Raw genomic sequence first — 16,107 nt, forward strand, 5'->3', positions numbered from 1 at the left:
ATTCGATGCCGATTCAGAGAATCAGCGATTCGGACACAGCTTTTTTTTTTACACGCCTTGAGGTACCAGCGCAGCTCATGATCACTGCAGTGCTGGGGCAGATGGAGCATCCCACAGGAGCCTCTCCAGTGTGCTGGTAAGAAAACCCAGAAGTGGACCGGAAATACTTTCGGTCCACTTCCAGTCTGCCAGGGAGCACGCTGGGGGAGCATGCAGGAAGAGCTCCCCACCCACGTGTCCCCAGCTCGGCGATCGGCCACAGGAGGATCCCAGGTGCCCCTCCAGACCCAGGAGACACCAGTCACTGAGCTGGGAGGGTGCAGCAGGGGGGCCCTGTGCGCTCCCCAGTGGACCAGGAAGTGAAAAGTTGTTCACCTAGGTCCTGCAGCATTCCCCCTTGACATATCTGTAGGCAGCTAGAGTCGCCTTTCATCCTTCTTTTGCTTAGAAGGAACAGTTCCAGATCCCAAAGTCTCTCCTCATAGGGCCTGTCTGCCAGGCCCTTGATCATGCAAGTGGCCCTTCTCTGCACCATATCAAGCTTGTCCACATTCTTCTTGAAGTGGTGTGCCCAAAACTGGGATGCAGTACTCCAGCTGTGGCCTCACCAACGCTAAATAGAGGGGGCAGAGCATCTCTATTCATCTGCTGATGCACACCAGAGTTCTAGTTGCTCTGCTGGTGACTTCGTCACACTGGTGTCTCGTATTCATCCAGCCAGTGGACAACCACCCATCATATAGCTATGGTGCACGTTCTTCCTACCCAGATGAAGGACCCGACATTTGTCCTTGTTGAACCCCATCTGGTTTTGTTCAGCCCACAGGACCAGGCTATCAGCTGCCCTATTTCATTCATCAGGGCAGCTTCTCTTATTTTTTCTCCAACATCCAACATGCTTCCCTTATTTTTTCTCCAACATCCTACATATCTAAAGAAGGACTTTGTGTTGTCTTTGATTCTGGTTGCCAATTTGTATTTGATTTGTGCCTTTGCTTTCCTAATTCGCTCCCTACACGTGCGGGCTATAGCTGAGAACTCCTCTTTGGTGGTTATTTCTGACTTCCATCCCTTGTAAGCTTCTCTTGTAAAAATTCAGCAGGTCCATGACTTCCCTATTAAGCCACTCTTTTTGTACTCCCTTCCTCATTGGACCATGGTGCCGCAGGGCCTTGCCAACCAATCTACTACACTTGTGGAAGTCTACCCTAGTGGCTGATTTGCCAGACTTACAGTGGATGGAGAAAGTGATCATCTCATGGTCACTGTCGCCCAATTTCCCTTCAATCCTCAGATTGCTCACTGCATCATCCCCTTTGGCCAGAAACAAGTCTAAAACTGCCTTACTCCTAGTCAGCCCACAGACTCGAGTCAGATACAGAGCTCTTCCACGCAAGCAAGGAAGCTCTTCCATGCAAGTGAGCGATCAAATCTTGCTGTGTGCTCATCCCATGAGATGTTGTGGGTGACTTCAACTATCCAGACAACCATGCTCCGAGAGCGTGCAGCCTCTACCACTTCCCTAGAGAATTCTTGGCCAAGCTCTTCCTCTTGGCTTGGAGATCTGTAAATTCCTACAGTCAAATCCCCTTCCCCATGCTCTCCCTGTATCTTGACCCAGAGGGTCTCAAGTCACTCTTTGTTGCTAATCTCCACTTCCAGAGAGATGTAACGTTCCTTCATGTAGAGCGCAACTCCTCCACCTTTCTTCCCAACATGATCCCTCCTGTACAGGGTGCAGTCATCTATACTTGTGGTCCAATCACAGGTTGAGTCCCACCAGATCTCTGTAATCCCTGTAAGTTCGTATTGCTTGTTGGTTAGCAGGAAGGTCAGTTCTTCCTGCTTGTTCCCCATGCTTCTGGCATTTGTGTACAGGCAACTAAGCCTGCCTCCTCCTGCAGCTCCTTTTGGGAATCCATGACAGCTTCCACTGGGGCCTGGGGCTCTCACCCAGTCCTGCCTCCTCCTGTGGCTCCTCTTTGGGGATCACACACAGTGACTTTACCTTTGAACTGAACAGAAACTACTTGTGTATGCTCTGCAGTCAAATACTTAAGATCACCCCACAGAAAGAACCCAATACCTGCTAATTTTTACAGTCCCTGCATGATTAAAGTGGAATCAGATCACTCTATGCCAAACATAATTTGAACACTGTCAGTTTGGGGGACATTGCTATGTTTTGAAAGCACTGCTGCATATTCTTTGAACACTGGCTGCTAAGATGATTCCCTACAAAACAGACAGATGACTGTAAAAGTGTTGGGTACAAGAATTAGTAAGCAGGAGAAAAGCCTCTGTTCTGTCCAACAGATAGCAAGATGAAACTGAATGACTCCACTTCTTATGCTTGAACTAGAGCACAGGAGAAGACTTTGGGCCAACGCATAAATCCAACAGGGACTGTTACACAAAAGATTTCAATCTTATATAGCTGAGATATACACATACCTGCAGCAGAATGCATACCAACACTAAAAAAAGGAGAAATATTCATTACTTTATGATCTGCTTAATCTGGATAATAGTTTGATGCTTAACAGCTACTATTCCACACCAAATCTTCTTCAAGCTTATCTTTAGGTGGAACACAAAAACACATGCACAGAAAAGTTTGTATTTAAGCTTCTGCTCACTGGACATTTGGTGCCGATATAACAGCATTAGTGCTGATTCAAAGCAAGTTCAGACTGATTATAGAAACAGAACACATCACAATTAATTGTTTTCTGAACTCTAAGCTAGCCCTCTTTATAAGAGGGCATTTTCAAAAGAATTTTATAAGAATTAATTCAACCCATTCATTCATAGTAGACCAATTATAAGATGCTTCATTATAGTGCAGATTACTTTTTCCCAAGCAAAAGGATAGTTAAAAAAAGAAAAGAAATGGCTAAACCTTGAGAATGTATCAACATCCACTATGCCACTTCTTGTTAGGCAAATAGGCAAGTTTTTTTTCCATTCTATTTACACAAGAGAGTCAACTCTCTTACAACATTTTCAGAGTTTGAAACTTGTGTACTAATCTGAATAGTAATACATGAATAAGATGTACCTAGTTACTCTGAAAGGGGTGGCTCAGCATAACACTATAAACTTGTTCTCCCACAATAACTTCTATCCAAGAAGCTCAAAAGCAATTAACAAACATTCCTGAAGGAAGTGCTGCAATATCCTTGTGAAACAAATTATCTCCATTTTACATATAGAGAAACAGACACAATGCCCCACCTCACCCTCTTGCCCCAAGGTCAAAGAGTTTGAAGAAGAACTTGGAAAAGAGCTCAGAAACTCTTGAATCAACACGTAAGAAGAAACATCATCAGCTTTAAGTTAAGTTTTCTGCATTAAAAGTTTTTTAAACTGACAAAGTAACATTGCTTTAATTTTATTTTACATTTTTAAAAATGTAAGGCCTTTTCTCCTATTTTGGTATTTTTAAGAGTCTTTTAGAAAGGCCTAAAAGCAAAAATGTTTCTCACTCATGAGTTCCCAACATATACATACCCATACATTTACACACACATACACATATTCCCATCTCCTACAACTTTGTTTCAGTTACAACTTCACAAATCATGGCAAAGGATCACATCAACATAAGCAGCGAAACCAACTACACAAAGTGCTGTGGAAGGCCAAAGAAAATGTGGCAGATTATAATGTGTCATAAATCCAATGTCTATATTTAGTCCACAATAACCAAACTACTGGATACAAAATAAGTCAAGTTCATGGCCTCATCTACGAGAGGTATTTTGTAAATTCCCTTTGAGAATTAAAACTGAGAGACTGGCGAAAGAGTGGTTTTCTTGCGAGAAATGTGCCCCCACAGGTACCTGGGACAACATTTCCACTCTCGGTTCAATTCTCAAAGGGAATTTTATAAAATACCTTCCACAGATCAGCCCACGAACTTAACTTCATCAACTTTTTAGACAACAGAAGGCGCTACTTCACTGTCACGGCAGCTAGGATCTGAAACCAACTTCCAAGAGAAGTGGTGCTGGCTCCTACCCTGGGGAGTCTTTAAGACAAGGCTAGACAATCACCTTGCTGGGGTCGTTTGACCCCAGTACTTTTTCCTGTCATGGCAGGGTGTCGGAGTTGATGATCTGCTCAGGTCCCTTCCAGCCCTACTAACTATGAAACTATGAAACCTACTAGATACAAAAAAGCATGGACTAAATACAGACATTGGATTTATGACATATTATAACCTGTCTAACATCTGACTCCCCTTCCCCCCACTCTCCTGTCTCATTCTTTGACTACAGCTACTTTCATTCCCCTGCAACCTGTCTCTCACCTAGCGACCACCTCAATTTACATTTTAACTGACTACCTTCCTTGCATTGGTACTGGCCTCTAGATGCTTTACCGCTCCATCCAGGAAGAGCACAGGCCATCTGCAAACACTTCCTCAGCCTGACAAAGGGCATTTGTGCCCAAAAGCTTGCTAGGAAGATTTTTTCTGACTGAGGTGGTCTAATAAAAGATATCAGATTTACTCAAAGAACCTTACTGTAACCCAAGCTACAGGGCTTGATATTCAGCTCCATTACATGACTAGCAGCAAGGGATCTAATAGGGGTCCTGATTTCTACTAAATATTCACTACCTTGACAAAAAACAAATGCCAACAAGGATAAGAAAAACAAGAATACATTTGGTGTTACATGCTGTGGCTCCAGCTTTGAGGGCCTTTCTGGAAATACCACAGTTCACTTGTAAATTAAGCTGAAGTGACAGTCTAGGCCAACACTAGCCAAATGATAACAAGTGACGTTACGGAATTTATGAACATTTGATATCAGAAAAAAGTAGGGTTTAATATATGCCTCAAGTTTTAGTATACGTAGTTATACATGTTTCTGGATACCTTCACTTAAAAGCATTTGCACCGATTAAATCAATATAAATCATCCAAATAAGAGCTGTTTAATAGCCCACAGGTTCTCTCCTGACCACTGCTCCTCCCATTGCTTCTGCGGCGGCCACGGGCTCTGCGGTCCCACTCTCTTGCAACATCTGGTTCCTGCCCTGCTCCTGGGGGCAGGGCAGTCAGGAATGGGTCTGTGCTGCCCACACTCTGTAGGGAACCGGGCTTCCTGGGCTGCACATGGCAGGGGGAGAGCTGCTGTGCAGCAAGGGGAAACCCAGAAGGGCCACCTGTGTGGTGTGCAGCCCATGTAGTGTGTGGCCTGGAGATCTGATGGTCCCCCACCATCCAGAGGGGCAGCCCTGATCCCAATCGTGCTATTTTCCTCTATCGACATGATAATCAAAAGGTAAGACTTAAATCATTTGCACACCTGAGGACTGACAAAATCCTGTGTTGAAGGACATCATTAAATCTTCTGTCACTGGCACAATCTTCTGCTCATCACTGCTCCCATCCCCTGTTGACTTCTGGTCATCATTCTCTTCTTCATCTGATGAAGATGATGTAAGATCATCCTTCTGCTTTTTAGAAATTCTCTTTTTCTCTTTTAAGTTACCCTTTTTGCTTTCCTTAGTGGATCCTCTTTTACTCTTTTTTTTATTATCTTCATAAGATTCCCCATCAGAAGAGGACAAAGAGTCATTCTGTTCTTTCTTAGATGCTTTCTTTTTGTGGCTTATCTTTTTCTTTTCTTTAGCTTCTATACGTTTATTTCGTTTATCATCATCAGAAGAACTCTCTTTCTTTGGGGACTGCTCAGCATCTGAAGATGAATCAATCTGCACTCTCTTAGCTGTTCTCTCTCGTAGATTTCTTCTTTTCTTAACCACCATTTCATTTTTACTTTTATTGTTTTCAGAGGAATTGTAGCCATCTTTCTCTGGAGATGACTTCTCAACATCAGAAGAAGAGTCATTTTGTTCTTTTTTGTGTCTTTTCTTTTTCAAGTTTTCACTTTTCTTCTCTTCACTTTCTGTTGCTTTTTCATTCTTGACTTTGTCCTCTGAAGAATCACAATTCTGCTTTTTTACAGCCTTCTCAGCACCATCTGATGAAGAATCATCTTGTGCCTTTTTCTTCTTCAGCTCTCTGTTTTTCTTTTCTTTAGCTTGTGTTCTATTTTTACCTTCAGAAGGGCAGCTTTTTGTTTTCTCCAGGTTTGACTTCTTAAAATCCAACAACTCATCCTGCTTCTCTGTTGAAGTTCCCTGGTTTAAATCTCTATTTTTCTTTTCCTTAATAGCTGTTCTCTTACTTTTTTTGTCTTCAGAAAAGTTATTAGTGTCCTCTTTCTCTGGGGATGAATTCTCAGATTCATCATTAGAAGATTCATCTCGCTGTTTCTTCACATTTATTTTCTTCTTTTTCTTACTTCCTTTTTTACTCTGCTCTTCTTCAGAGGAATCATCCTGCTTCTCTGTTGAAGTTCCCTGTTTTAAATCTCTATTTTTCTTTTCCTTAATAGCTGTTCTCTTACTTTTTTTGTCTTCAGAAAAGTTATTAGTGTCCTCTTTCTCTGGGGATGAATTCTCAGATTCATCATTAGAAGATTCATCTCGCTGTTTCTTCAAATGTATTTTCTTCTTTTTCTTACTAGCGGTTCCTTTTTTACTCTGCTCTTCTTCAGAGGAATCATAACTGTCTTCTTTCCTGGAGTATTTCTTTTTGGCTTTTTTTGCAGATTCAATTTTACTCAAACTTTTAATTTCTCTTTCTAACTCAGAGTCATAATTTGAAGAATCTGAATAGTTTTGTCGTTTCTTTTTTGCAGAAGTAGAGTCTTTAGTTGATTTGCCTCTTTTGGAATCTAAATCTGAACCAGAACTGGAACTCCTCCTTTTTCGTTTTCCATTTTCATCCTTCTTTGATTGTTTCTTAAGATCATTTGTAATCTTCTGAACGTTTTTGGGTGTTTCGGTATTGCTGTCAAACTCTGAAGAACTCTGACTTATCATAGCTACTTCTTTAAGGACTGCTGGCATCTCATCAGAATCTGAACTTTGGTCCAGCACTTTTGGTTTTTTGGATTTAGAAAGTTTATTAGGTTTAGGGCTATCAACAGTCTTATCAAAAGAATTTCTTTTATCTTGCTTCCTCTTTGATTGGGATGATGACTTTTGCTTACGCTTTTCATTGCCAGTATCATTGCTGTCCTCTTCTGAATTAGATGTTAAGGGATTAACATCTGTTTGACGTCTCAGAGGAGTGGTCTTTACACGTGGGGACCGCCTGAGATCAGATTCTTCTATCAATAAAACAGCATCATTTTGTGGCAAGCATTCATTGCCAGCATCATGGTTTTCTTTTCCAGAATCACAGTTTTCTGCTTTAGATATTGCATCAACATTCTTAGCTTCCTTTTCCAGACTATTCTCTTGATCTTCAGTTTTTACTGGGGAATCAGAAAGGGAAACAGGAGTCAATTTTACAAACAATTCTTTTGTTACTTTAGCTGATGCTTTTAACTTTGGACCTCCTTTAGTGTCTTTCAGAGGAATATTAGATTTTATATTTGCATTTAGTGTCTCCTGCTCTGTTGCTGCACTTCTACTGCCCTGTTCTTCAGATGCAGTTTGAATTTCCATAGCAGATTCTAAAGTCTCAAAAATATCTTCAGGGACTGATGAAGGAACAGACACAATATCCATGTCTAAAGCCTCCGTACTATTAGGCTCATATTGAGGTTCTGCATTTGTATCAGACCTTTTATCTTCGCTGCTAGCATTCTTGTTTTCCGTTTGTTCTGCTGTTGGAACACTTTGATCCATGGGCTCACTGTCAGACTGTGCTGACTCAATTTTTTCCTCAGGGTTTACAATGTCCTTCTCTTTTAAGACTGCGTGTTCCTTTACTTCCTCTTTTTTACTCTCCGTTTTTTCTGGTTTAGTTTCATTTTTCTTCTCTTTGGTATTTTTTTCTTTGATTTTAGCATCCAAAGCTTGAATCTCCAAATTCAGACCTTCTTCTAATACCTGATGAGCTTTTTTGATGTCACTCAACACAGATTTAAAAGCTTTTAGTTGACGAACCTGTACAGTGGGATTTATTTCTGAATTTTCTGTTGCCTTTTTCAAAAAATTTACAAAACTAGCATTCATATTTGTTGTAGTCTCAACCAGTTTTTTAGCCTTTTTAAGCAAGTCTTTTGGCACCATAAGTGCTTTGTAGGAATAGGTTAACGAACCAGAATACGAATCATCTATTTTTTTTTCTTCTCCATTACAATTTGAACTGTTTCTCTTTGGAGAAAATTTGATTGCATGGTCATATATTTTACTTTTTTCACTCTCAACTTTTATCTTTTTTTTGTTTTGTTGTAATAACTGTTCTAAATTTTCAAAGACACTGTCACATGCAGTGACCAAGTCCAACAAAGGTTCTGGCTGGCAAATGTAGCAGTGCCATTGATTATTTTCATCCATTATAGTTGACAGCTCTTTTCGACCAAGGTTGCGCAGAATGCACTTTTTGCAGAAGGCATTATGGCAAAAGTCACAGCAAATTAAGTTCCCACCTTCAGCACACCATCTGAAATAAGATTAGGAAAATATTAAAATGCTACCTAAAAACAAATGTTATAGCTTGTTATACATAAATATAGTCTCCCACGGTTTCAAGATTAAAAAATGGACACCAATAAAAATCAAGAAGTTTTGTTTAGAAAGTTAATATGGCAAGAAGATATCTAGACATTTTTTAAAAAATACTGAAGCGCTACAATTAAAACCTGAAAGGCAGATTAAAATGTTGTAGTTTAAAATGCTCAGAAGATGAGAAAAGCCAGGGATATTTAAATAGAGCTTTTAAACACCCATCTCAGCTATACTCTAAATACTCTGGCCTAATCGCCATATAAGTACGAAACAAAATTTGTCGTCATGTGAAAAGCGCTCAAGCCTTCCTGTTGTTCCTGAGAAGGAAAGGATAGGCCTTTCTAACCTATATCAGATACAGGGCTACAGTACCTGATATGGTATGTGTACTGTATACATTTAAATGCGTGCTGAAAACAGGTTTTTGTGGGGGGCGGCTTTTAAGTGCATCTAGTGTGTGATGTCTATGGTAAAGACTGGAAAAAGTGAATGAAACCAAGGAAGTTCAGCCAACCTAGAGTTAAGCAGCGGGGGGGGGAAAAAGCAGCATTTTTGGTTGAATCAAAAGGTGGAAAGAGCATGGCAGGGTTCCAGCCACAGAAACCAGGAAGTTCTGTCAGGGATAGTGAGCCCCTATGTACCATAATGAAAACTACTTTTAGGACAGGAAGAGAGAATAGATTTAAAGCTAGTGGGAAAACTTAACTGAATATCTTCAAACTGACTAATTTTAGTCGCATGACATTCACCTTTAGTGCATCATCTGAAATGATGCGTTTCCTTGCATTTTGTTTGCTAAGTTAGTATTAAAAACAAGATACGGACGGTAATCAGGGGTTATCCAACTCCTTCGCAACTACAAGCTGCAAACTTCATAGATCACACCAGCAGGGTCCACACCAGTGCAAGCCATGGGACCCCTGGGTGCTCCCCAGTCCTCCCTATACCAGGCAGACACTCCACACTGTACCAGGCACATTCCCTTCCCTCCACCCATGCCCTGGACTAGGAATGTGGGTGCTCCCTCCATTCTGCTGCACCAGGTATGTTAACCCTCTCCTTCCACCTTCTTCCCCCAACTGCATCATGTGCACAGGTATGCATGCTGCAGCCCCACCTTTAGCTCCCTGGGAATGGGCTCTTCTGCTGCACTGTGCCATACCCCATAGGTTCCCCCAGCACTGCAGGCTGTATCATGCTGGTCTGTCCTGCCACAGAGTAATGGGGTGAGTGGTGGCTGGGAAGAACCAGATATGGCCATGAGCCACCAGCCTTGGGTTAGGCATTTCTTGGTTATAAGTGAATGCTTAAACGCTCTAGTGCTAGTCTTTAACTTTTCACAACTACTCTTAAATTATTCATTATTGCTTGAACACGTGAATTATAAATGGTGTTTATGTACTTACCTACATTGTTCATCCATTCCATCTGAATCACGACTAATATCATCACTCATATAATATTTGTAGCAAGTCTTTAAGGAAATAAAACAAGGAAATTTCCATTAAAATTGACAGACGGAATTTAACAATGCTATACATTTAGTCTGGTGTATTAAAAATCAGACATATAAAAAGGAACACAAGAAATCTGTACAAGGTGTTCTTTCTTCAAGTTCTGGTGAACTTTACAAAACTGCAATCTTCATCATCTCCAAAAGGTACAGCAACATCTAGATTTTGACTTTTTGGATATGAATGGCAGAACATGCATTTGAAAACTAAGTATGTGTACCTTCTTTGGAGGGCCACAGACCTTCTAAAACATCCAAATATACTTGTTCTTCATTATCCAGAAAAATTCTTTCCAAGTTATGAGAAAAAAAATCAATACCAAAATAAGAAGGTAATAAACAAAAAAAACCCACCCACACACTTTCACTGACACAAATTCCTACTGAGATTTCTCCTTTCAACTTAAAGTTCTTCTTTATGTTAGCAATTAAAGTATCTCTCTAAACTTTTTGTATGCACCAAAAGCTGCTTAAAAAGTAACTTACCAGTAAATGAACTCTAACAACTGTAATACATGGATCACTTACTTGGTCATGCGTAGCAACTACACTTTGCCAGAGGCAGGGCAATCCCTAGAGGGTGAGAATCAGGGCGATTCCCCCAGGCCCCACGCTTTGGGTGGCCCCATGAAGCTGGATGGAGTAGCTGTGGTGGCTCTGCACCGCCACCACTGGCTTTGCATCTGGTCGCTCGCAACCCTCACCCCCCCACACCCTACCCCTTCACATCCAGGGGGCTTGGAATCAGGGTGGCGGCGAGGCCCCACACGGGCTGATTTACCCTGGGCCCCACACCCTGCTCGGGTCAGCTCTGGCCAGAGGAATCGAGGAGTAACAAATAAGACTGTACCACTCAAATGCTACTAATGACTGAAGTCCATGAATTTATAAGGACAAAGTCTGATGTCCTTATCCAGTCCTTACTCAACCAAAGCACCAAGTGCCAAATCAAAGTTTTGCTTGAATACAGCTTAAATAAAAGCTGTAGATGATACCCTGCTGTATTCTTCTGCCCATTCACTCTAGAATTCTGAAGGGCATCAGCAGTGTGTGCACGCGCGTATGTGTATATGTACATGCATGCATGCGCGTTGTAAAATAATTATGTAGTCTCACTCAAAATAATGCATATAATACCTGGTCAGCCAATCTCAAATAAGGTGTAGCAAGAACACAAATGACTAAAAGATGCTCAACAAGAATAGTAAGTAAACTTACCATGAAGAAAAAAAAAATCAAAAAGTCTAGCCCTGTTTCACTTAGGGGATAAAAAATGGAAATAATGTGGGCCTATAAAATAATGTTGAACAGAAATGACTGTTCCCTTTTCCCACACTAAAATAGGGAAACTTAAAACTGCTAAAAAGTAAACAAAATAGGATACAATAGTCAAGGAAAGTAAATGTTACAAAGTATAATTGAAGGTAAGAGGTTAACAAAAACAGGCTACTGTCTGTGCCAGAATACTGTACTATATGATCTAATGCAGCATTCAATCTTTTAGCATGTTAATTAGACCAACTAAAATACCAAGGGAACATTTGTGGCCTCAAGATCCTGAAGACCATTCTGAAAATTTAAAATGGTCACCCCTTCAGGTAGCCTGTTGGAAAAGTTTCCCAACAAGATCCACCTTACACAAAGACCTGATGTACAGGTGTGCTGGAATGGATGGTGCAGGTGGTGTCCTATGCTGCTCAAAGCTGCGAGAGCTCTGGGCTGAGATCTTGCCCACAAGCAGCCACTGGAAAAGATTCTGTACATTATAACAGCCCACAGGATAGTATTGACTTTTACCAGTGAAAGCATTTCAGCCCTAGCAATAACATCCAAGTGACCAAAAATAGGTCTTTAAAGCCAACTTTCCATCCCTTCTTTGGTGCTGAGCCTTTTTGTATAGAAACTTCTAAGGAGATACAAAACTCCATCTGAACTTGCAATATGGTATCACAGTAAGAACATGAAGCACCATAAACAGCAAGCAACAGTAATTTTGTACGAATAAATTCTAAAAACAAAATTCAAAAGAAGCTACAATAAACTGAACGCAGTGCATTTTCATGTTATTTTATTTTCACTTCTCTATCAGTTTCCTTGTTTGCAAATTATAACTGTAATAAAATGAAAACTATCCACACCATTAAACACAATGACACGTTTTTATTGAAGGAAAAAACCACCAAAACAAAAACAAGAAAGAGACATGAAGTAGGAAAAAAACCTACTCATCACATACCTTACAAATAAGGACTTTCAGTGTAGGGTGTCTATAGATTGAATCCTTTTGAAAATGGTTCACCTGTTGCCCACAAGCTGTACAGCTTACAATTCCATGCAGTCCTTCCTCTATAAAGAGGATTATAAACCACACATTAGTTTTCATTTTTTAAAGAAAGGTATAATTACATATTGGATTTTCTTAAAACATTTCTGGTTCAAATTACCCATATACCGCAAAGCCCATTTCACTGCTTTGCCACCTGGCTTTAGCAAAAGCTATCTATAACCATTCACCTCTTTAATGTTAATTGTGGGGCAATTTATTTACTCCCTCTGGGACAGGAAAATTTTTCCCTCCTTTATGAATTTGCACACTTGTATTAACTGGTTATTTCATGAACACATACCTCAATTTACTAAAGCCTTGTCACAAATAATTTTCATCGTGACCCTGAACCATACACCAACTTTCCTTGTGTTTTATCATTTTTATAAAAATACTACTTCATTTTTAAATAAATATTTTAATTCATTAATACGTTCTTGAATTTATGAATGAGAAAAAGGAAACAAATATATAAATTATAAATAAAATGCACGCTGGTTTCAACCCCTACAAAATGTATCACTGAAAGTATGCTTTGTTGCCCCCCTCCCCCAAGTAACAGGTCATGCTTTTCCACACAGCATCCTGATAAGCTAATAGTCACTTCTTACCATTACTAAATGTTATCTTATTTGGAATGAGAAGTTTTGATAAAGTACACATTTTGACCATCCTGTTGGGTGCTCTCATCTTCCATTTGGTATGGCAGTCTTGTTGCTGGGGTTAGAGCAGGAGGGGAGGTAGAATTGCAATCTGCAGCATAATCTTACAACACTAATTATTCAATTTAAGAAGCCTTATGATGAGCAATGATGTTGCCAAGAAAAAGGAAGTCACTTGAGAAATACTATTTAGCAGAAGCAGTCCCTCAACCACCACTTTAGTTAGGAATTAAACAGAGGAGCAGATAGAGGATCAAGGAACAGCGTTTCAGCAAGTCAGTTTTCTGGCCACTGCTATATACACTTAGCCTTTTCATCTCTGCCTGTGTAGAAACAGTTTTGCCAACAAAATAAAGTTTTATGAAATCACATCTATGCTTGTAGTGAGTCCTAGGGTCAAAAACAAGCTATCCCTCTGACTTTCAATTTGTAGAGGCATAAGCTATATGCATTTTATCTGTAAAACTGCAGGTTATACATGGATTGCAAATCAACTGGATTTTAACACGTCAAAAAAATCTTCACTAACAACTCAGCTTCCCAGGAACAGGAAGAAGAACATCTGGCTGATTTTTTCCACTTTGCAAACTGCTTGGGATTGTATCTATAAAAAGTACAAAGGAAAATCCTGACTGCTCCCATGCCAATTGTGCTATTTTTATAATTTCTCACATCTTTGAAAGATTTATCCAATCTGTGGCAGCTCAACAGGTTCTTAGAAAGTTTGGAAACAGAAGGAACTGCTAGTTGTCAGTAGATTCTTGTAAAGGTGGAATCTTACAACAACTTTTCCTTCCAGTTCAGATCTTAAACTGAAACAAATCTGAGGCAGCAAAATTCCAGAACTGATGCCTTGTTACCAAAAAGCTTCATGTCCTCTTATGCTTTTTTACACCATTTCCTTATTCAATAGATTAATCTAGGAATCTAGATTAGATCTAGGAATATAGATTTTTAACTTTCAAAATTAAGAAAAGTGGTCTTGCTTACAATTTCTAGTATTGCCATGTTTAAAAATACTTTGAGACAGGAACAGCTTCATTTTTTTCTCTGTCTGCAGGAAAACAGGAGGCTAAGAAACAATTAAATTTATTCAAGACGGGGCACATCTACACGTTACGCTACATTGCCACAGCAACGTAACGACCACATGCACCTACATGTGACCAGCAGCTACTTCACTGTGGCAGCATGCCCCCTTCATTATAGTGCACCACTACAACAAAGTAGCAGCTAAAAATAACAGTGTGCCCAGTGTACGGCGCAGTACAGGCTACTACTGAACAGTGAACACTATATCCAAAAGAAAGTACTAAAGCATGGCACAGTAGCAAGGTCGCCATGCCGACACACGTAGACGTGCCCATAATGTATTATTGGAGGAAGAAAGAATAGGTAAGTAAGGAAAGAGCCAGATAGGGTGATCAGTAAAGTGACAGAGCCCTACATCTAGAGGTCACAAAACCAAATATGTCCCAGAATGATACTTGCCAAAAGTTATTCCCATCTGATGACTACCTGCGTGTGTGATTTTACAGTGTCCAGAAATCTATATCACAAAAAAATATAACCAGAAGAAGTGGTACTATTAGAAGACTAGCCGAAGATTCAGTGGACGCTGACCGAACTTCCTTCAGACTTCTAAATAGTTCCGCCAAAACATGGCTCAGTACAAGAAAATCCACACTGCCGTCCCCACACGTGTTCCATTGTCAGAGGGTTCCAATTTCCAGAGCTACCACCTCGGCAGCCTTCATATGCAGAGAAAAATACAGTTGGGGGGGCATTGTTTATTTTAGGTGGGGAGGGTTGATGTTTAGTAACTGTCCATAGCCAATTACATTCCTATTCTAAAATATCCAAAAGCCAATTAAATACCAAAACTAAGAAAACTCAGTCATCCTATCCAGAAGTATCCATGTTGCATGTGGTTTAACTGAGCAAGCATTTCACATGCAAGTCCCATGGTATCATACCTGCAAGGTACTATAAGTTACTATGTAAAAAGCTACAGAATACTGAACTTGGAAATGGTCTTTTCTATAGTGAGTTTATTAATATGGAGTGATCATTCACCTATCAGCTGTAACATGAAAAAGTGTGACAAGTACCAGGAAAGACAACATAATGGTGCAGTCAACATGTACAAATCTACTGTTTTAACTATCAAATTTGTGTTACATCAGTTTATCAGCATCACACCTTTTATTAACTGAAATAGTCTTCACAATATGTAATCTGAATTCATTTCAAGTGAAGAAATAAGTAACTTCTAGAATCCAAATAGAAAGGGAGGGGCCTGCAAGGGGAGCCAGTAAAGTATGGGGAATACATAAGAAAAAAGCCTAAGGCTGCTGTAAAACAACAAAGCCCTCCACTTGTGTTAGTATTTTTAAGACATATTTATTCTTTTTAACCTGCTGAGTTTGGGCCACCAAAATAGATCATGCAATGACAAAATGAATCTCTATGACAGAGGAGGCCAATGTCTAATAAAACTGACATCTCCAAAAGTATTCCCCCCACAGAACCATAATGTAGGACTCCTATGCAATGGCTGGTTCAATGGATTACATGGATCTGAGCATCCTAGAACATAATACTGCAAGAGGCCACATATTTCCTGCATTCAAACTCTACTGCTCACCACCTGTAAACAGTAGTGTAACATGGGGTGGACAAGTGAGGAAAATGCCCTGGGCGCCATCTAAAGCAGTGGTTCTCAACCTTTTTGTACCAAGACCAATTCGTAAACATCAATGGCCAGTCCTGACCCAGTGCCCCCCACTCCCAACCCACTGTCCCCCACCCCTAACCCCCAGCGTGTAGGGCAGGTTGAGGTATATGGTCAAGCATGGGGGACCTCAAGCAGCTCCTTGCAGGCTGAAACTAACAGCCCGCAAGAGAAAAGCCATAGTTTCCTATGTTTTTCTCCTTTAAAGAATAACCCATTTTTAGTTTGTTGATCCATTTTTAAGTTTGTTCGTGACCCTTTCATATATTCTTGCGCTCCTTGGCTTGAGAAACGCTGACCTAGACAGAATGGCACCAGAAGAGTTGGG

At 40.3% G+C, this 16,107-nt stretch overlaps 1 protein-coding gene across 3 annotated transcripts in view; it reads right to left on the minus strand.

Annotated features, from left to right (window-relative positions):
- ATRX (ATRX, chromatin remodeler) overlaps nucleotides 1-16,107 on the minus strand; it is a 211,655-nt gene that overhangs the window by 130,606 nt on the left and 64,942 nt on the right. For all 3 annotated transcript variants that reach the window (XM_019521505.1, XM_019521507.1, XM_019521506.1), the window contains 3 exons: nucleotides 12,294-12,403; nucleotides 9,951-10,018; nucleotides 5,322-8,479 (listed from right to left, as the gene is read on the minus strand). In XM_019521505.1, coding sequence (XP_019377050.1) covers nucleotides 5,322-8,479; nucleotides 9,951-10,018; nucleotides 12,294-12,403 — 3,336 coding nt within the window. The remainder of the gene's footprint in view (nucleotides 1-5,321; nucleotides 8,480-9,950; nucleotides 10,019-12,293; nucleotides 12,404-16,107) is intronic.

Source organism: Gavialis gangeticus, unplaced genomic scaffold (assembly GCF_001723915.1).
Source record: "Gavialis gangeticus isolate Ggan-Ray unplaced genomic scaffold, GavGan_comp1, whole genome shotgun sequence".
In the NCBI taxonomy this organism is placed as follows: Eukaryota; Metazoa; Chordata; order Crocodylia; family Gavialidae; genus Gavialis; species Gavialis gangeticus.